General features: G+C 39.9%; 1 protein-coding gene across 2 annotated transcripts in view; it reads left to right on the forward strand.

Annotated features, from left to right (window-relative positions):
- The window catches only part of GPR158 (G protein-coupled receptor 158), a 206676-nt gene extending 184279 nt beyond the window's left edge, over positions 1 to 22397 (forward strand). Inside the window, exons 8-12 of one of the 2 annotated variants that reach the window (XM_064444821.1) lie at positions 8983 to 9121; positions 13235 to 13340; positions 15763 to 15909; positions 16668 to 17490; positions 17617 to 22397. In XM_064444821.1, the coding sequence (XP_064300891.1) occupies positions 8983 to 9121; positions 13235 to 13340; positions 15763 to 15909; positions 16668 to 17490; positions 17617 to 18122 (1721 nt within the window). In that variant the 3' untranslated portion in view covers positions 18123 to 22397. Of the gene's footprint in view, positions 1 to 8982; positions 9122 to 13234; positions 13341 to 15762; positions 15910 to 16667 lie in introns of both variants that reach the window. The other variant, XM_064444819.1, reaches the window with a different exon arrangement.
- Positions 22398 to 22872: the final 475 nt, after the last annotated feature.

The following is a 22872-nucleotide window of genomic DNA, read 5'->3' on the forward strand; positions in this document are numbered from 1 at the left end:
AAACTTTTGGTACCTAAGGGCTCACAGTGTCACAAATCAAACTATTATTCTTTATCCTGAGGGAAAAATCATATAAATGAAGCAGATATCAGCACAGGATTTAAAAGAACTTCCCACAAACTAGGGGAGGGGGGGAATATTAAGTTTGATAAACAAAGCCCCAGGCAGGAGAGAAAGGCAGGCCAACAAATAACCATGCATGCACAAACACAAATAAAAAGCAGGTGAATTCTTGGCAGGTGGATGTTCCTGCCTTCAGCAGGACAAGGATTTCATCCAGCATGGGTAGGATTTGAACTGTAGTTTTTAAAAATTCCCCCATATATTCTGTATGTGGTTTTCAATGTTTTATTTAAACCAGAAGTGAATGGCAGATATTAACTAGGGCAGGGAGGTGTTTTTCCCCAGCACCTGTTTGACTCCCGGCTGGCAGGAGCTGGGCTGTTCCCGCGCAGCTGGCCTGAGCTGCTGCCATAGCCCACTCATCGGTGGGTCATGCTCTGGGTCCTGGGCATCGAGAGGATTTCAAACATGAGGCTGCATCAGCATTACTGCATGCCCTCAGCCAGGAAAAGAAACAAAGTAAATATTTCAGGCTGTTCCCAAAAGAAATCCCTCCCACTGTTCATTTGTTGATATTTAACATATATAATCTATGCATCTAGAGAGGGTATGAGTTGCCAGGACAGGCTCTGGCAATTGGGCATTAAGACTGCCTGCACAGTTTTGAGCTAGAGCGTTGCAATACAGCCTTACAAGGCCCTTTATTAAATTTTCTACAGGCCCTCTGCTGCGTTCAGCAAATGAGTGATTATTATTTCTTTTTGTTATCCCCATTTGATGTGGCCCTATGCCATATTCGTGGTGTGTTGTTCAGAGCATGCAATGACTAAAGAGCTGTTTGTTTCTAAATGGGTGTTTTTAAGCCCTGTTCTCCATAGCCTCAATGTACAAAGATTAAAGTCAAAATTGTCAACAGTAGCTATCCATTTTGGGTGTCTGTCTTGAGACATGTAGGGACTGGTTGTTCAGAGTACTGTTTATAGCCTCCTCTGTGTGGAAAGCACAACCAGGAGGCACTTGTTAGAATTCAGCACTGATGAAGATCTGGCTTCAGTTCTCACATTAGATACTCAGAAAATGTGTCCTGTAAAATTAGTGACCACTTGTGAAAAGCTTACTCTAAGTGATAAGACCAGGGGTGTATAAAATTTTTTGCAGCAGAAATAGGAAAAGAATCCAGCCTTGTCCCTTTTCTGCTTGTCACCCACTCCTCCCACTACCATGTACATGTCTTTCACAGTCTGCATCACCAACACTGTGCGCAGTTTATGTGCCTCATCTGTAGGATACCGTAAATCTGGAAAAGTTATGGGGAAGAGCAAAAAAGATGATGAGTGATGCCGGAACCTCCGGGTTGAGCAGTTTGGGTTACACTACCCCCTGCAGTAACGTTGCTTTTCCTTGTTATCTGTTAACCTCACAGGTGAAATCCTATAACCTTTATTTAAGCACCATTTCTATAAAGCATTTCTGCTAAGGAAACCATATTTGGGTTGCCTTAGCTGCATGTTTGTGTATTGGTAAATGCCATATTCAAATGCTTCTGCAGGACACCCGCGTAGGATATGGCTTTGGGAGAGGCCGGAATATGCTCTGACTTCCTCTTGTCTTTGCACCACCCTTTTTGGAATCCACTTCTTGTACTGTTCCAAGTCTTTCTAGCCCATCAAGTACTTTGGATACCACTGGGGTTTGCTTGCATCCTCTTTAGGAATTGAGAAGAGGTCCCACACTCATCTTGCTTTCAGCTGCTGGTGGTAGATCTTTCTGATCCTGTTCTCCCTCTTTCATCCCCGCACAAGTGAAAAGGATGATGGGGCACATGGAGACAGAAGAGTGGCCAGCTGGCTTTAAGAACAACAGCGGGCTATGGAAGGAGTGAGGTGGGACAGCATATGTGTGTAGAAGAAGGAATAAAAAGTAAAAGGGCTAAGAGAAGTGCTGAAATGAGGGGAGTTCCTGGAGATTATGGACCTGAGTGCTGGCATGTTTTGTGCAGTGAGACTCCTAGGAATGTTGCTCACCCTCAAGTCTCTGTTGTCAGCAAAAGACATCTCTAGGTCACCCTCAAGCCATGGGTCCCACAGGCGGTGCGTCAGCATGTCCCTTGCGTTACTTCGAGTCACCTGCAAGGCAGACTTGTGACTGTGTAGGAGACGGAGCGTGCTGTCCCCTCCCACCAGCCCATGGACTCCTGCTCTTCTTTCAGCCTTGCACTGCCACAGGCCACGGAAGTTCTGGTAGAAAAAGAAGTCAGGATTTGGTGCCATTGGCTCTTACTCCACACATAGGTCATTGTATTGCTGTGCCGAACTAATTAAAATGATGCTGAGATTTGGTGAGAGAGGCAGATAAACCTCTGGTAACTTACAACTTGCTAGGAATAACTCAGCACTAAGACTTAGACATGTAATCACAGTTCATTGAAATATAAGAAAATCTTTTCAACTGAAGAAAAACTTCTATGACATGGTGCAACTCTCCAGGTGGGAGATTGGACGCAGTGAGGCAGAAAGAGACTGTGCTGGCTGACAACACAGGAGCAATCGAGGACACAATTTTTTTCCTATTTTAAAACGGTGCATGCTCAGCTCCAGCCGACACCCTGCGTGAGTGAATGGATGGAAGAGCCGTGCTTCCAGATCCATAGCTCACTTCATTTCGGTTATGGGGATTTAAAATGTTGACATTAGTCTGATGAAATGAAGTGTGATGGAGAAGTAGATGAGTTGTTGTAGCTGTGTTATGGATGTAAGCAGAGTTGTAATCAGTAATTTGTGTTCACAACCTGAGGTGTAACTGTTGGAACAGTACTGTTTTTCCAGCAGTGCAAAGTTCAGAATACCAAATGAACTTAGCCAAGTCACAGCTGTAATGGGCTCTCCTTTATTAGTATAAGGAAGGGACACGGAGCACATCACTGTCTCTGGAGAGCAGTGGCCTGTTCTTGGCCTCGACAGTGCTTTTTGAGGAAGTTTGTGTGATTAGACATAGAACATCATACAGAGTCATGAAAATGGGGTTTAATCCTTTAGGGGTGCCTTCTTTCTGCAGGTAGCTTTTGGACAGCAGAGTGCAAGCGAGCACAGGGATTGGTGTTCTGGCTCCAGCGAGCTCCTTTCAGCAGCTCTAGCCCACAGCCATCTCCACCAAGAGACTGGTCTGAAGAAGCACAAGAGAAAGGCATTTCTGTCAGGGTAGGAGGGCTGAGAAGCAACCAGGACAGCCTGAAATAACTCACTTTCCCAACCATGGTGGGAAGCAAACTCACAGTTTAGGACTTAAGCTCTCCACAAATATAGGTAAATTTATTTCCCCTGTCATCTTGCAGTGACAGAGTGCCATTATCCCCATTTTACACAGCCATTGCTGAGGCACAATAAGATTAGAGTTATATGGTCCATTTAATCTGGGTGCCCGTTTTGCAATGCCTTTGGCTCAGTTACAGAGCTTAGTCAAATCTATATATAACACGTTATGTATGGTCTCACTGGCTACAAATACAGACCTGTGTGCTTAGTTCTGCTGCAAATTGCAGCAAAAATGCCTGGTTTGGCACCCAAATAACAAGAGAAATGCTCTCTGTAATCATCTCTGCAAAGTTTGACTTGAGTACGAACTCTTTTCATACGGCAGGAGTTTAAGGTACACACAAAGTTGGAATTTGGTTGTGCATGTGCACATGACCTCTTTTTTCCCCCTGCAGTCTTTTCTCTCATTCACTAGGCATCTAAATGTCATTTGCAACAAATTACAAAGCTTTCATTGACTTATCTCTGGAATTGCTCTGCCACATGCATTAAGTGAGCCTGGTCACTTAGGTTGGTGTGTAAGCCATGTTCTATGTTCTGTAAGCTATGTTCTAAAATCCAGCTTCACATTTCTTGATTTTTCATGTTTCCTTATATGATTTTTGCTTTTCTGAATCTATTTTTCCTTACCTCTGCTGAAGTCCTGCCCTTACTGCCTTTACTCCATTTTTCATCTGTCGGTGTTCTCTTCCCATACCCACTAAAGTGTAAGGAGGCTCTCAATGACTTTTCTAAATCTTGAAAGAGGGGAAAGTGACTTTGATCACTGCTTTCAGTTCATCATACCTTGTTCTGCAGTTCTGTGCAGTCAGGCAAAGTACAGAGCAGGCAATGAGAGAGGATATGGATTAACACAGGAATTTACTTGTGCTGGGGGCTGGACAGGCAGGAGGGAATCAGTCTGCATCCGCTGGGCTGTGCAGGGCACAACACAGCGTGGCTAATGGACACTGAAAGAAAATGTCATGGAAACTGTCTCTGGACGCGTCTTTGTCTTGTACTGGCTTTAAATATGAAACAATAATTTGCAGCACAGACAACTGCACGTTTAGCAAAACCTAGTAAATATATTAACCCAGATCTTCTGAGGAAGTTTGATTAATACCAATCCTGAGTCATTCCTTTTCTGTAGAGCTGATACATATCACATATTGTAAACACGTATCATTGTCCTTCATCATCAGGAAATGCAGAATACGAGCAATGGCCTAAACAAATCCCAGTGAGCACACAGGGCACAGTCTTAGTCGTAACAGGCCAGTGGCATTGGGCATGAGTCTGGTCCAGTGTATTGGATGACCAAGCTAAGTGTTCCAAAACACTCAATTTTCTAAAACCATGATGGGCATTGCAAACTAAACGAACAATCATGTTTTTGAAACACCAAAGAATATAACTAAGCAAGTTGATTAGATAGTGCAAAGACCAGATAAAAGTTTATGTGCATAAGAAATAGGTAGTGACTAGGAAGAGAGATATTAAAAGATTAATTAATTTTGCACATGACATATCGAGACCACTTTACATTTTTGTCTCTTACCTTCTATTCATATCTGCATCCATTATGCCTTTAAAGCAATTGTGCCTTTTCTTATGGCCTTACCTATCAGAGATTTGCACCTGAAATCTGAATGCCTGGTTTGAACAGTTATAGAGTAGCTACTGCAAGTTTTTTCAGAGCTCTTTTATGCTTTTTTTTTTTTTTTTTACTTCATATTTTCTGTCCAGATAGGTGTTGACAGCTCTCTCTCCTAGGAATTTCCATCATTTTTCAGAAGGGGAAAATAAGGTATTTCTTGCTCTTGTGCCTATTATGTAAAATGGGCTAATTTATAAGCCTTATGATAAATCATACTTAAAGGAACAAGGTCATGTGTTTTGAGCTCTGAGTTTGGTCTTGGCAGGTTTGCAATATGCTAAGATATTCCTTCAGTGATCAGGAAGTCACTTATCTACGCCAGGCTTGTAGTGGAAAATTATTCAGCAAGCCAAATAGAAATTTCATAGCACATCTCTCAGATTTTAATCATTAAAGATATTTGGTACAAAACAGTCACTAGTGTGCCATAGACAGAACTAATAAGACCTCAGAGATTACTGGTACATAAGAACCTTGCTGCATGATGGCCAGATGTGCTCCATTATCATAGAATGGTGTAGGTTGGAAGGGACTTTTAGAGGTCATCTAGTCCAATTATCTATCTATCTATCTATCTATCTATCTATCTATCTATCTATCTATCTATCTATCTATCTGTCTATCTATCCGTCCATCCATCCAATCTATCTATTTGGAGTTTGGTTTATCCATGTTTTTCATCGGTGTAATAAATACATTAATACGTCACTGTATTTTATATTGAGAAACCAAAAAGGCCATATAGAGAAACAATACAGCAAAATTGTGTAACACCTTCAGATTTTTGTTACAAATTGCACTAATAGTCTGTAGCTAATTATATGAACTTGATTTCCCCTCTCAAGCACAGCTTCTACGTGATACATTTAAGCTCTGTAATTAGTGGTTTAGATAATAAATTGGTATTCTATCAGTCTGTTTTGTTTGTTATTGCTAATGAAGTTATTGTGATGTTGGGCTTAGCAAGTATAGGAATTCTGTTATTTTACCTTGTGTTTTAAAAGCTATTCCCATTTGTGTTGCATACCAGCTGTCACACTAATTATTGTCTGCAGACAGGAATGCCAGCTCTGCTTTAAATGTAAAGCTTTTATAAAAGCATTATGCATTAAATGGTGCAAACTATTACCCTCCAGTATATTAATACTTTAAAATCTCCTCTTAGGAACTCCTTGTAACTATGACTGTGAAACAGAAAACTCTGACGTTTTCAGAATTATTCAGATATGGAGATCAAATGCTACCTTCATTCCTACTTAGCCCAGCTCATTGAAATTGCTTTTTATTATGGAGGCGTGGCTTTTTCACTTTCCTTTCCTCTCTGAGATACCCATATACAAATCTGTATTAAAAAAATAATAATTCTTGTAAATCTTCAAACTCAGAGCAGATTTTTTTTTCTTCTAAAAATAAGCAAAACTTGGCCTACGCTCTTTAGTTTAAGTAGGAACACCTTCAGCATGTGGAGTTTTATACATGTATTTTCATCCCTTGAAAAGTCAAACTTTTTTCAAACTCTCAGCCTCTGTAAGCACTTGTAACTGATCTTTTCAATCAGTGAGAGGCTCGGGGCTCTTCTCACTCCAGCTGAGGAACAGAAAGAAGAATGGACAATGGGTAGTTTTGTGGAGTATGCCTGTTATTTCACAATTAGCTCATCTATTCAGTTCTGCTGATGTTGGGGTTTTTACTGCATGGGGACTTTGGATGAAAAGCAAAATGAGAAGGAAGAGGCTCTCTCGCATGTTCTGGGGCGTACCTGCTGAACTGTATTCATGAGAAGAGTTTCCATAGAACATAGGACAGTAAGATACAATGATTTGGCTTTAGCAACCTAATTCTAACGATTTTATCCTTTTCAATTTTTTTCTAAATCGATACGGAGCAATTAAAGCAATACATTTCATTGCTTTGAAGAGCAACACATTTCAGTGCCATGATTCTGCACATGCGAGACAAGTGTACTTATAGAGAAAAACCAAAACTGCTGACATTTGTAAAGGAGCCTTTAATCTTATTTCATTAAAGCAAAATTTGTATTCCACTTGCTCAGGGAAGATTCAGGAGCAAGATGGCTTGTTAGATCATTCCTGTGTAGGTGTTTTTAAGAAACTAGAGTATTAGACTTCACTAGTAGCATAGCTAATTAACTAGGAATGAAATGGAAGTAGCAGCCAGTTTGCCCAAATCTTGAGTGGATGTGGGATGTGGAAAAGACAAAGCTGTGTCCTTGCTTTTATAGAGCTCAAAACCAGGTTGGGACACATAGTCTCATAAGATTCATGCCATGCTATTTTCATTTTGACACTCAGTAAGGCCCCAAGTCAAACTATTACTTAGTCAAAAGGTTTATTATTGTTGGGATTTTGGTGAGGAAGAACAAAAAATAGCAGCATGCATGGATGATACTTTTTCAGATGTTTATTTTTAAGTAACTGGTGAAACTGGTGGGCATATGTATGATATGTTCTAGTAAAAATGGTCTTAAAGCTAGGCCGTCTATTTTTGATAAAGGTAAGAAACATGCAAAGTGTTGTTCAGAGTTCAGACTGAACTGTTATCAGAGCAGAGAGATATCTACATAACCAAATTAATTTTAATTTTATCCAGATTTGTCTTTATTGATTTTAGCTGATATTCATAGCAAAATTAGAACTTTTGAAATGCTATAACAATATAATATAGATAATTTACAGCAGTTATGGACTATTAAATGTGGAGGAACCAGAGGACCTCTTCTCATGAGGTATCCAGTACAGATGTTTCATTTCAATCTGTTGCTAATGGCAGAGTTCACAAGCATTTCTGTCCTTACCCAAACCAGACCAGTAATGATTTGCTGATCACTACCATAGAGTGGTGTCACTAATCACCAGTGCTAGTTAGGGTGTAATAACATGTATTGGCAAAAATAATTATGAAAAAGAACTAATTTTCTATTATACTACATTTGACTATAGTTTTTAATGCAAAAATTCAGCAAGGCAAAACCAGTGTATGAGTAACAACAGGATTGCACTCAATTTCTGAAGCCAGTCCGGAGCAGTGCCGGCATTGCAGGTGTCTAACATAGAACTGCATGTTGCTGCCTAACACTCAAAACACCTCCAGCCATCATCAATACAGACTGCAAGGCAAAAGGCACAGACGTCAGCTGTACTCATAGCTATGTGGCAGAGTTGTGGGGGTTTTCTTCTGGAAGGAGAGGTATTTCAAGATGGGTATGGAATAATTTCATTTGTGTCAAAATCAAAATTATGTCACAGCAGACTCTCCACTGGAAACTGAAGTCAGAGTACTGCTGGGTGCAGATGAGTTAGCTCTAACAGGATAGTTTAAGCTGATCCTGACCCTTTACTTCTCCTTTCTTCCTTTACTCATTTTTCTCCTAACAGAGAGAAACACATCATTTGGTATAATTACATTAGACCCTCAGGAATGACTCATCGTATTATGGGCATCAGCAGAATTAACTATCATAAACAGAGGAATTTTTTTAACCCAAAACGTATTATATCTGAGTTATAAACCTTTGAAATGAAACTGTTGTCTTAAAAAGCTTATAGTCTAGTAGCACCAGTATCTGCCTCTGTAATAAGAACCAGAGCTTCAAATAAAAATGCTTGTTATTTTAAGAGATGTCAAACTTCTCTAGTACCAATTTGAAAAGCAAGCAAGACATGTTAGACATTGTCTTAAAGTTTGTCAACTGAAAAACTGAAACACCATGAACCCAAAGGTTCCTGATCTGGAAAAAAGAAGTGTGTACAATTGAAACCAATGTATCGTATACAGTGACAGTATCTGAAAGAGTTTGAATGCCTATGTGTGTACATGTATGCATGTATAAGCGTATATTGTCTTTGCGTAGCTACTCACACATACAGAAGATACTGTAGTACTTCAAATTTCCTTCCTTTTTCATCTATAAAACTAATTGCAAATTATTTCTTTTTGTTCTTCTCACAGCTGAATTTTTATTCCTCTTGTGGGGTGTTTATCTCTGCTATGCAGTGCGGACAGTCCCATCAGCATTTCATGAGCCACGTTATATGGCTGTTGCAGTTCACAATGAGCTCATTATCTCTGCTATATTCCATACAATTAGGCAAGTGATCTGTAGATCTAGTAATTAAATGTTTATCTTTCAGGTTTCATATGGTGCAACTTAAAATGGGTGAATGGGATAGGATGCATAATGGAAGGTCTAATAAATATTTAATTCTGCAAATTAAGCTATTACTAAACTTAAAACTGTTCCCATGGGATTCAAGAATATGTACGATCAACTTGTTAATTGTATAATTGGGGGGGGGGGTGTTTAGTATAGGTAACTGATACGTTCTTGGATCAAAGTTCAGTATATATGATAAATCAGATATAGCAAAACTACTGTCAGTCTACAGTCATCTGCATACTGCTTACTGGTTTGTATCCCTAGAAAAACAGCAGGTAGGAATGCTGGTTTATATGAACTTTTCCTGGTGTGAAACAGATTGGCAAGGTGCAGCTGTATGTTAAGATAATTGTACTGCTTTGCACAGTGTTTTATATGCTGACATAAAAAATTGTTATGCATATGGTGCCGTAACAGTAATACAAAGCACTTTTCCTATAAAGTTTATAATGAGCTCTACATTTCATACTTGTAAATTAATAAAGTAGTAATAAATAAATGACGGTCTTTGCCAGAGCTACATGAAAATTACTCTGTATGCCTTTCCTACAGAGTACCATGCAAAAATGCATTGGTCCTAGAAAATTCAAAATAGCAAGATAGCATGAATTTCATTTCATACTGTAAGAGATTCTTATGACTTTCTTATGACATTCTCACATCTTCCTTTGTATCCTGACAGACCTTATCTACTCAGTTTGGAGCGTTTTTTTACATTGCTTCACTGACAGTCTTCAAATACTCTTCTCTATTCCTTGGTCTGTCTTGGAACTCACATTTCTCTATGTCTACTTGACATTTGCTTCCATCAGGCATCGTTTTTTCTGAGTGAACATCAGCAAAGCAAATCTTTCATCTCTACTTCTTTCAGGTGCTCTTTTCCCCTATCATTGTTATAAAGTTTGCTGCACTTTTCAGGCTTGCAACTTTTTGTTTCCTTCACCTTCTGCTAACCTCATATATCAACGTCCACATACTCTGAATTTTTTCCTCTCTACTCCCTAACACAAACATCTGCAAAAATAATGTTTAAAATCTGTATTTGATGGAAGCATTTTTCTTTTCATTCCTGATAAATACAAAATTCAGTTACAATGCTTTTGAATTGATTACAACTAATATGACAGCTTCTCAGTCAAATTTCTCCCCATTAATTAATGTTCCTAAACCATATTTTGGGCCATGTAGAAGATACAGTTCAGTGCATTAGAAGAACTACAATGTGGGCTGCAAGATTCTTCTAACAATAGGACAGGATGAAAATAATCTTGGATTAGAGGGAGAGGGAAAGGGGAAAATGTGGCATTTTAATACATGCCTTATCAAAGAGACACAAAAGGATTAGGTCTTTCAGTTTATACTATTGAGGATCCTATTACTTCAACCTAAGGTCTGCTGATTTTATTCTTCCTTCTTTTTTAAAAAAAAAAGTTTTGTATTGATTCTTTGCCTTCTGTCTGATACATGCTGGTCTGTTGAAGAAATATCATGTACTGTTTATGAATAGAACTGAATAAAATGCACTGGAAATACATGATCCCTCCTGAGATTGTGTACATTTCTGTATACACAAATCTTAATCCAGTCTCTTTGAAGTTCACATTTCCTTACTTTTTTTTTTTGCTTCTGCCTTCCCCACCAAGTTCTGGATGTAACTGAAAGAGCAGACATGTAAGAATTAGATTTATATGACATATCTGAGTTGTCACGAAGTTGAAAGCACTGGAGCCTTGAAGGACACCTACTATTACAATGCAGCCATCCAGTCTGATAACTCCTGAAGCTCCTAAAAGATTGATGTGAGCACTAAATAAAACCTGAACTGTTTGCATTTTGTTTTCCTTTAAAAGTATTATTCCCATTTCAGAAACAGAGGATTTTTGATTGTCCTCAGATCAGCATAGCATTAAATTCCTGAATTGCTCTTTCTCTTGTATTACTGAGAAAAACAAAATTTGTGTGGAAAAGATCTCATTGGGATAGAGACCCCATCTCTGCTAGGTCTGAATGGCTACTACAAATGCTATTTTGCTTTCAAGGGTATGGTGTGGATACCTTATTCCATCAAGGTTTCACACGCATAAAACAAGCAAAAAGCCTCCACAGAATTTGAGGATTGGAGCTGCTAAGGGTTAGACAAATCCAGTAGGCATCAGGACCTGGGAGCTTTCTCCCATTTCTGTCTGATGAATGTGGCTGCTGCTGTTTCTGTTGTAGGCCTAGCAAGGCTGAGCACGTCCACTACGGTGCAGTCACACGAAACACATGGCTGGCCGCATGGACCAGCACAGGTCCAACATGTACAGCCTGGTCCTGTTCGTCCTCTGCAGCTGATCGTGTTCACTAATGAAACATGCACCCTGTGTAGGTTCACAAGCACACTACTTTCACAGGTCCTTCAAATACAAGCACAGTCCTTAAGCCAATATCCATCTTCGGGTTTGGGGCCCCGTACCTAATCATGGGCTGAGACCTTGGGTCTTCTCAGATGTGGGTCTCCCATGTGCTGGCTAGTCCAGCCTAAAGTTTGCTCATGAATTGCACATACACACATGCAGTGTAGAAAGTGAGATCATGCAGACGTGTCCCTTTTATACCCTCTTCTTTCCATGCTTGTTCTTCCCCCTCTACCTTAGTCCATCTCTGTCATTGTCTTCTCCCAAATAAACAGCCAACCCCTCATTACTTTTTTCTCATTGGTCCCAGTTTTGCTACATCTATACTCAGATTTGGGTTTTCTGATGTCATTAGCTAGGTAAGTACAGCCTTATATGCTGTTACTGATGTGGTTACATCAGTACCACTGACCTTGCAAGTTCTACTACCCCAAAGACCTCCAGTGCTCCCTTCAGTTACCTGTGAAGTTTGGCATTCTTTCAAATGACTCCCTGTTAACCACCTGTGAAATCTTACCATCCCTTACAGCGCTGTCTGTAACTTTTGTTCACTCTGTGATACTCAGCAGTTTCTCATGTCATCTTCAATAGTCTTCATGTTATGTTCAGTTAGCTAAACCTCAGGCCTGAGCCTCCTCATATCCATACACATCTCAACAGCAACATCTCTGTAAGAAATAACTATAATATTTTATTGTGTTCATGAAGCATTTCATTTATGAAGTATTAAACAAGAAATGATGACTGTATTATTATGGCATATAAGCCAGTGTTTCGTGCCAGACTATTTCTGTTAACAAAGCTTCTGCAAAATCTGCATCTGTGGACTTGGAAAAGTTGCAAATGTCATTTCTAGCTGAATGATTTTTGTAAACCTGCAAGTTACAAGCCGGGGGTAGATCCATTCATCCATTGCACTGCTCACCATTTCTGTCTTCAGGAGCTCACTAAAGCAGATAAGGCAAGCATGCTTTGGCTAGCTTTAACTGCAGCACTTGTCCTACCACTCTTTTAGAAAGCTCAGCAAGGAATTGCTTCATGTGGGAGGTTCACCACTCGTTTCCCAGTGTTTGCAAGGCTCTTGGGCCCTGTGGTATTGAGCTGGGCGGTCCTGCAATCAAGACCATTTCTCTGCTCCCTGCTAAAATGCGTTTCAGTTCAGTTCTCTCTTTGATGGCTTATCAGCCACACTCTGTAGCTGCGATGCATGGACATCCTGTATTTATGAAGTGCACTGCAATTTATCATAGTACATGTGCTTAACCTAAAATCATCCATTCAGATCCTTAATACATGTAAGCTGCCATAACTCAGTTCAGGCCAAAGAGGCTGTGACAATATAAACCATCAAAAAAAATACAGCTAAATAAAGTGAGAATGATGGAATAAGCAATATCCTTTAAGGTCTGCTGTTTCTTTTTATATTTTGTTTTGGCTTGTTGGTTGGGGTTTTTTTCTGAGTTGTTATAGAACTGTGGTATATAAGTAAAGCATGTGGATGTAATTTTTAGTCTGTATGAAAGCAGTACAGAACAAAACCAGTTCTGTTTGGCCTTTCAATGCAAAGAAACCTAGGGAACATTGAAAATGTTAAATCTAATGCACTGGAGAAAAGGCAGTAAATTTCAACCCTGAATTCTATTTTCAGATTCATTCTTGCTTCAAGACTTCAGTCTGACTGGATGCTGATGCTGTTCTTTGCACACACACACCTGACTGTGACAGTCACTGTTGGGCTACTTCTGATCCCTAAGGTATTCAAGTCTCCTGTCTCTCTTCTTTTGCCAAGACAGAGGAAGATAAATGTTGTCATGCAGAAGCAATGCTGCATAAAATTAGCAAGCAACCGATAGAAAAGGAAGATGTAAAATGTGGCTATGTTACCTAAAAAGCTCTATGTTTCTTTTATTTTAAAAACTCTTGTACATTTTCAAAGATTCTTTCAGCTTTCAAAATTCCAGGGGTTTAAAGCACTTAAAATTTTGATGTGATTAATACAAGAAGGAAGGAATCCTGCCTAGTGATGCTTATTTAAGGTATTTGGGTAACCATGCTGCTGCCAGAGTTAGCTGAGATCAGACAAACGGTTTAGGCAAGGGGATAGAAAGACTAGGGTGGACTGCTAAATAAAACTAGGATGAGGAGCTTGGACTAGCCATGAAACAGAGAGGCTGGGACTTAAACCAGGCAGTCGTTACAGGCTGAAAAAGGAGGGCCCTTTGTGAGTCAGAGTCTGGGATGGACAGATGCTGTATGCTGAGAGATGAGGCCTATGATAGGCAGCCAGTGCTGGGTAGGAAGAAGGGAGGAGAGGAGAGGAGAGGAGAGGAGAGGAGAGGAGAGGAGAGGAGAGGAGAGGAGAGGAGAGGAGAGGAGAGGAGAGGAGAGGAGAGGAGAGGAGAGGAGAGGAGAGGAGAGGAGAGGAGAGGAGAGGAGAGGAGAGGAGAGGAGAGGAGAGGGGAGGGGAGGGGAGGGGAGGGGAGGGGAGGGGAGGGGAGGGGAGGGGAGGGGAGGGGAGGGGAGGGGAGGGGAGGGGAGGGGAGGGGAGGGGAGGGGAGAGGAGAGGGGAGGGGAGGGGAGGGGAGGGGAAGGGAAGGGAAGGGAAGGGAAGGGAAGGGAAGGGAAGGGAAGGGAAGGGAAGGGAAGGGAAGGGAAGGGAAGGGAAGGGAAGGGAAGGGAAGGGAAGGGAAGGGAAGGGAAGGGAAGGGAAGGGAAGGGAAGGGAAGGGAAGGGAAGGGAAGGGAAGGGAAGGGAAGGGAAGGGAAGGGAAGGGAAGGGAAGGGAAGGGAAGGGAAGGGAAGGGAAGGGAAGGGAAGGGAGGAGGAGAGAGGAGAAAGTGCTCTGAGCACCACAGCACGCCTCCCATCAGGCGCTGGGATCCAAGCAATGATATGTCAGTCTCACCAGAGGCAGGAGAACCGCAGGCAGCTACACCCATCTCTAGCACCACTCCACAGGATTTGAATGGCGCTTTCTTCTTAGTACACCAGCAAAGCAAATTATTTTATAATGGCTTTTGAAATTACCAGTAATATTAATGAAAAGGTCAAGAGTCAAAGAGAACAGGAAATGTTCCTGTTCCTTAATGAAGGAAGATCATTAAGCAGTTCAAGTTGATGCAATTATCGGTTTAATGAAGCTGCTATTCCTGTCTTTTGCCTATGTGTCAGAACAGGGTATGCTGATAACTGTCAAATGTACATACATTAAACAGTCATAACAAGGGGACACACTGATACAGCCTTAATACTGAATAACATTTCTTATTTTAAATTACTTTTCTGGTCTTTAGCAATAGTATTATATTTTCTATTTTATATTCATATACTTTATTACACGTCTTCAGAGATGTCTTTCTAGAGTAACCTAGAAAATCTGTTGAACTTTCTGAAGCTGACTCATAACTACTGATCAGCATTTCCATTTTTAGCTTATTATCTGCATAACACTGAACAGGTTTTTCTTCCAGCACACCAAAGAATTCAGGGAATTAAGAGAAGATTTGCAATATTTAGTTCCATTCATAAAGTCCTGAGGCCAGATGACTTTGTGGACAATAGTAACTACAGATGAGTGAATCAATATGAATAAAAAAATAGCTGACAGCCTCTCCCCAGCTCTTGATCCAAGCATTCGCTGAAACTTAGAAGACAGAAATTGTCTACTTTTTTATTTGTTTCCTTCTTTTTTTTTCCCTTTTTTTTTTTTTTTTGCCACACCATCTCATCCTTTTCAGGGTCAGGTTCTAAAGCAGGAGAATTGCTTTCTGCAGGATTATTAAACTGTATGGAATATAAAATACAGTCTTATGGTTTTAGCAGCCTAATTGGAAATACTGCCTGAAAGTCCATTTCCATACTAACTTAATTTAAATACAATTTCAAGATGTTCAAATAAGCATCAAAATAGGTGGGATTTTTTTTCCTTATGCAAATCCCTTAAGATTTATCAAGATAAGCAATCATTAATAAGAGTTCCTTCCATACAGTCCTGATGTTCCATAAGACGTTACTTATGCCAATGATGCCTATAGCTAGGGTTCTGAGTTCAGAAAATCACATGAAATCCATAGAAGAATTGATGTGCCATAAAAACTGTTGAAGTAAACTCTTACGGTGATGTTGAAGTAACTTCTTGCACTGATGGGAACATCTTTTTTATAAATACTCATTGCAGTTTTCACATTCAAGCAATAACCCAAGAGATGATATAGCTACAGAAGCTTATGAAGATGAGCTTGATATGGGTCGATCTGGATCCTATCTGAACAGCAGTATCAATTCAGCATGGAGTGAACATAGTTTGGATCCTGAAGATATTCGGGTATATATAACTCATTTAAATAGCATTTATTTTCAAGAACAACACTTTTTCCTACAAGTAAACTCTGAACTGCATCCATTTGACTTTTTTTTTTTTTGCAGATATCAGCTGAAACAGGCCAGCTTAGGTCTCTCAAAGATTGTGGTATCAGGTCATGTAAAATGTCATGGAAAATATTCACTGGTGTGCAGAGAAGCTGCATTATTACTAGTTGTAGTGAAAGTCATACTGGAGGCTAAAGAATCATGTACAGCAAGAGCTGTTTACCAGTTTACATAGGCCCTTTGAATAATCTTTAAGTGCAAACAGCATTTGGTGTCAGTGTGATTAGTCATTTGTATGTAATATATACGTAACTATTGAACATAAAATTCTAAAACCACATACTTTATTCCTATTTTAGATTATAAAAGGGCTTATGTTCCCAGAATAAAGAATAGCTATAGAGTTCGGTAGGAAAGCATGCACCACAGCATTGCACAATCTGAAACATACAGCATTAATGTATATGAATTGTGCACACTTTATGATGCACAGCTGTGGAAGGTAACTGGTTTGTGCACAAGGGTTGAACTTATTTTTACAGTGGAAAAAAGTGGGATCCCAGTTGATTGAGAAATGGTATATTCAGACTTAGAAAAAACAGTGAAATAAGTTTAATGCCATTTTTAGAGCAATGGGTAATGCATTCATCAGGCTGCTTGTTTGACTGCACTTGCTCTGTACATACTAGTTTTGCCATTCTCTTTGCTTTGCAGGATGAGTTGAAGAAACTATATGCCCAGCTTGAAATCTATAAAAGGAAAAAGATGATTGCTAATAACCCACATCTCCAGAAAAAAAGGTGCTCTAAAAAGGGCTTGGGGCGCTCAATAATGCGACGCATTACAGAAATCCCTGAGACGGTCACCAGGCAGTGCTCAAGGGATGAGAAGGACCTGATGGAGCACAGTGCTGTGAAAAACATGGCCACACTGAGGAAAAACCCACAGGACTCCACGAGTTCTGCAAAGCCAAAAGAAGAGACTTCAAAAAACAGAGTCTTTTCATTAAAAAAGTCCCACAGCACTTATGATCATGTTAGGGATCAAACAGAAGAACCTAATAGCTTAACTACAGAAAGCACAGAAGTTATAGCTGCTGAGAATTCACTTCTGGATTCCATGAACGGTAACAAATTAACCAAAAATGCTCCAGAAAAAGTTGAAGCTGTCTCCACTGAATCAGTCCCTTTGGTGTGCAAATCAGTAAGTGCACATAATTTAAGTGCCGATAAGAAGCCTCTGCATCCAAGAACATCTGTGTTACAAAAATCCCTCAGTGTTATTGCTAGTGCCAAGGAAAAGACTCTGGGACTAACAGGTAAAACACAAAGTCTAGAAGAAAGCACTAAGTCTCATAAATCTCAGCAGAAGGGTAAGGAGACCAGCAAAAAGCACTCGGCCTCTGATAAAGGGGAGCATAAGGATTCCCACCGGAAGAACTCTACCCAGTCTGAGGAAACAAAGAAAATCCATAAATCTGGAATTATGAAACAGCAAAGGGTTAGTCAAATACCTGCAAATCCAGACACAGGCCCAGGTAAGTTTCTGCACAAGGACAATTTTGACATAGGAGAAGTTTGTCCTTGGGAGATATATGACCAAACTCCTGGTCCTGTGCCCTCTGACTCTAAAGTTCAAAAACATGTGTCTATTGCTTCCTCAGAGCCAGAGAAAAACCACCCTTCCCAGCCAAAGGGGAAGTCTCATCATAAGATGAAGACACCTGAAGGGTACCAACAATCAAATCAAAAGAGCTCAGAGAAGGTGGAGGCAGCCGCTCGGGAGACACAGGAGCAGCAGGTCTTTGAAAATGAGAAAAAACAGTTGAATTCTAAGTCTCAGGTTTCCCCTGGGCTGAAGCACGAGAATGTTAACAGATATGCACCTAATACCTGTGTTGCAGAGCAGGAGGAGCTACTCCAGAAAGCAGTAGAAAAGGAAAACCTCAGTAAGTTGGCAGAACAGAGAAAAAATGCCTCTTCCGAGGGAAATGTGCTTTCATCTGACTCCCATAAGCCAAGTAGTTACTTACAGCAACCTTTAGCATCTCGAGCTGAAGTCTGCCCCTGGGAGTATGATACACCAGATTTACCAAATGCAGAAAGAAGTGTAGCTTTATCGAACACCTCTGCTATAAGTGCAAATAAAACAGCAACACCTCGAAAATAAGAGGCTTTTGGACTGAGGAGAGTAGCAACATTGAGAAGAAAGACAACAGGAAAGACAGAGGGGACTTAGGCCAGAAGGATCTGAAAATTCCTAAGGAGCATCACTTAAATCAAGGGAATCAGCACTACAAATAAGTAGGAGTTAAGCAAAGTAAATTATCATTAATGTTGTTATTATTTATTTGTTGAGTGCCAACAATGTGATTAGCAGTGCCCAGAATATGGTCCCTGCTCCAAGGATTTTACTGTGTCAATGAAAGAAACCTGCCTTTGTGAAATCACTTCTCTTTTAAAAGAAAAAAAATACGGTGGTAACAAACACACAGTGTGGATCTTAACCGAATTATTTCTGAATGCCACAACTGGCTTTAACTTGCCCTTGGGACTTTAAAGATCCAGCAAAAGTAGGGCACAGAAAATGTCCTGATGGCAAAAGGGGTATCAATGAGCAGCTTATTAAAATGACGACTTTTCACTAACATATTTAATCTAGATAGCACTGCTAACTCAATGCATCCCAAAAATACATTTTATATAATGATTGCTCTCATTTTCTTATTACTGTGTGTTTAAGTATATTGTTGTGTCTCATATTAAAGCATTCCAGATTGTATAATTTTTGCAAATAACTTTGATATTATGTGACACAACAACACATTTATGCAATCTGCAGATACTTTCTTCTAATTGCAAGTTAAAATACCTGCTGTAGACTTTTTTGTTTATATATAGAATTGCAGTAATCTTTCACTGGCTATGAAAGCTGTAATTCATACTGGGAAATTCCTTTGGGCTCTGGAGGTTATTTTTTTTTCCTTTCCTGTGATTTATATAGTGAATTTTTTTGTTTACTCTCTGTTATTTAAATTTATAGTTTGATACAGTATTATTCAGGGGTTTTATACGCAGTAAGTTACTTGTTATGCACTTCCCTGTTAATGCTCATAGACTTTGTTAATAGTGGAAATTCAGTCGTCTTAGCTGCATATTCTGGTAAGTCTTAGGACAACTTATCTGTTGTTTGTTACTAATTGGAAACTATCACCTAACAAAACAGAATTCTTACTTTAAGCATCCATGGTGATGACCTTGTTTGGTATTTCATACTGAGCATATACTGCTAAATAAGACAAGCAAGAATGACAACAACTATACCCCAGAAATGATCACCTGTTTTACTAAAACCTGACAACTCTGGGAAATATAATAGCTAGCTCATGTAGAACAACAGTGTACTGTTTATCCCTGTTGGTAAAACTCAAAAAATTGGCCTTTGGAGTGAGAAGTCCAAAATATTACTCTTCTCCCATATATGTAATTGTAAGAGATAGTGGGAATGGAAATTATGGCATCTCTCCCCCACTCTCCAAAATGCTTTGGGTTTTTTTAAATTTATTTAGACATACGTTTACAGTAAGTTAGTGTTTAATACAGTGCTAATTTTCAGTAATAGCTACAGTCCTCATCATGCATATGAGTTTAATTCATAGATGGCCCATTCGCAACTATGAGTCTTAGTGATGGTATACTATCAGGGCCTGAGGACATATTGTAAAGATTCTGAAGAGTATCACTAATAATAAAAAGCCCTCACTCATCTAAATGCAGTACCAGTAAAGTGCTATTCAGTAGAATTGGCTATACATACAGTACTCCAAAACAAAGACAGCTCAGTCCTGAAGAACTTGTGCAATTTGAGAGAAGTGATGGGATTCAATGGAAGAACATGAAATTAGGATGATTGAATAGAATGTGTTGTTTAATATATATATAATATATATAAAAATAGATATTTATATATGTTTAATATATATAAAATGTCATATCTAATACACACATGCACATACATGTATGTAGTATAAACTGATTTTTGTGGCATCATATTAAAAGTGGCTTAAGATAAAATCCAGTGAGCAGAGGGACTTAGACAAGCTGGGCATGAGGAGGACTTTTTTGTCCTTTAAAAAGGACAGGAGACTATGGGCACATCTACACTGAAAGATCAAGATGGATCTGATCTTCCTCTGATAAGCCCTAACCTGGTATGTGCTGACACCTGAGCCAGCTAGGGACAAGTCAGTTCAGGTCTCAGTGCTGTCTAAACACATTGGCCTCGCTCATAAATTCTGCTCATTAGCTCCAGATTTAAGTGGCTGAACTACCCCAAACAACTTGGTTAGCCTTGACGGTGCTCAGTTCCACCATGGGGACATGCTGACTTAGGTCTTTGCTACCCTGGGCTTGTCTAAATCTCCCACCCCTCCTTTGTAGGGTGTAGTTACGGCATAGGACATCTGGTCTTTGCCTTCAACAGACATCATCTGGCCCAGAGTCCCTGTTCACCTGTGAAAGGGAGTCAGGCACCTGAGTCTGGGTGCTTTGGACATCTGTGCACCCACATTGCACATACAGTGCCAGTGGGATCCCACATGCAGCCCAAATCCAGATCTCTGCTTATGTGGAAATGAGCTGAGGTTAGACCTGGTGTGCCCAGATTCTCCCTTCCCAGTCCCAGACACTCACAGGATTTGGCAGTAACTTTTCCATCAACTTCAGTGAGATTTGATCAGCTCTTCAGAGAGAAAGTAACCCTAAATTTCCCTGCATGGGAAGAAGTCCATCCCGGGAACATAGCTTTCTGGGAGTCGTCCAGGAGCACACTGACCCTGCGTGCAGAGATGCACAACTTTAAACCTGCTGAGTATGGTGACCACCTCATGCCTGTCCTACCCCTGAAGGGAGGTTCTGCAGCCCATCTCAGCAGTGGTTTGTGTGAATGAGGTGGGGGGGACAGCTTATGGCAGGTTGCCCTGGGAGTCAGTGCTTTGTTAGAGCCAGGCGCTGCAGTTAGAAGTGGGCATCCATGGAGCTATCATGAAAGGAGATGTTTGCATACACTGACTGCCTCAGAGACATGTGGTCACAAGAAGCAGGTGCCAGCCTTGGCGCCCTCACTTGTCTTGCCCTCCGTCCTTTACCTCAGGGCTGAGCAAGGACATGCTGCCCCCGCGCTGCAGCAGTCGTGTTGGGATGCAACATGCACCAAGGATGAGGGGATCCACACTGGCAAAGCATCCACACAGTAGCACTGCCCCTTGCATGGCTGGCAGGATCAAGCCCTTAGTGCATGACTGTGTCTGTGGCACCACTACCTACCTACTATTCCTTGCTCGTCTTCTTTTCCATTTCTTTCTTTTTTAAATTATAACCTCATTAGAAACTTATAAACAAAGCCCATTCCTTGGCTGGTGTAAAACAGCCCAGCTGCATGGCAAGCAAAAGAATGATGGCTGATTTACCAGGGGAGGCACTGGCTTGTGTATTCATGTTTGGTTTTGTTTTCTTTCATCCGGACCCTTTCCCTCACTTCTTAAGAAATGTCTGTTACGGTTCTTTAGGCTTGTTGTAGTCACATCTCCTAAGACTGATACAATTGGAGAACATCCCTTTAGAAAGCTACAAAGCTTTCCCCATTTTATTTAGCAAATTATATTTGGGCTACAGATTCAATTGGGACTTTAAATTATTTTGCACTGAAGAAAATGAGAGGCCAAACTTCACTCAACTATTCTATTTCACTATGATGCTGCTAGAAACATTGCTTAATGAAGACATACTAAGTTAGACATAAATAATGTTCTGTATTTCATAGATTTTTCTCCACCAGCATATATTGGCTAGATTGCTTAGTTGTCTTTTTCTGGAGTTTCATTGTCATTATTCAGCCAAGAGAAGTGCAACTCTAGAATTAAGATGTTTTCTAGCAGATCTGTTAAGAGAAAAGATAATAAACACTAAGGTCACAAACATTTGCTAGGTTGTCCTTTTAAATGCATGTGCAAGCTGCATTTCTCCTTTATTTCTAAGCCATCGTTTATAAATAATTAGATTTATACCAATCTTATTAGACTTGTATAATTTATGCAAGATTATATGCTTTAAAATATAAATCAGTACACACCTATCATCAGCTTTGGTGGCATCATAGACCTGAAACTGGACAATACTTTTATATTTGCTCTCCTTAGGCTTTTGCATGCGTATGACAACAGGCAGGCCTGAGAAAACACTGCCTTTTGACTTTTAATATTTTAGCTACTCCAAGTTGTAGAGTATATAAAGCTGTAAGTCTCTTCACTTTATAATGTGGTTCTTATAACAATGTTATCTGGCAACCAACAGCATCCACCATGAAATACTTGATAGATTTATGTTGTAATGTGTTGCAGCATGTAAATAATGTAACTTCTCTGCAATAAAGCACATTTATATGAAATCTGCCTGCAGCCTTTTGTGTTGTGATTTTCTGAAGTCATTACTGATCCAAACTAAACAGGTTTCTCATCAGACTTGTAAAAGAAATAACAATGAGTTTTAGAGCTTATACAATCTGATCGTGTCATTAGCATTTTCCAGATTTTCCTCGTATTTTCTTGACATCGACCTTTAGACTAGCTGTGTACTATGTTTGGGATTTCAGGTTAAGGAAATAGCATGACTGGCAGCTCTCTTCTCTCAGTGGCTGCAATTCTGAGAGCAAAATTGTAGGGTACATGCTATATTCTCCTGAATTTACTGGCAAGTAGCATGCTAGAAAATATTAGGAAATAAATAGATAGCATTTTATTATGTCATTGTAAAATCCTGTAGCTCATCTGTACTATATGTGTGCATGTCTGGATTCCTCATCTAAAATATATGTCTAACAGATATAGAAAAGGTACAAAGAATGGTAACAAAGATGATCATAG

This window comes from Phalacrocorax carbo, chromosome 2, assembly GCF_963921805.1.
Source record: "Phalacrocorax carbo chromosome 2, bPhaCar2.1, whole genome shotgun sequence".
NCBI classification, from domain to species: Eukaryota; Metazoa; Chordata; class Aves; order Suliformes; family Phalacrocoracidae; genus Phalacrocorax; species Phalacrocorax carbo.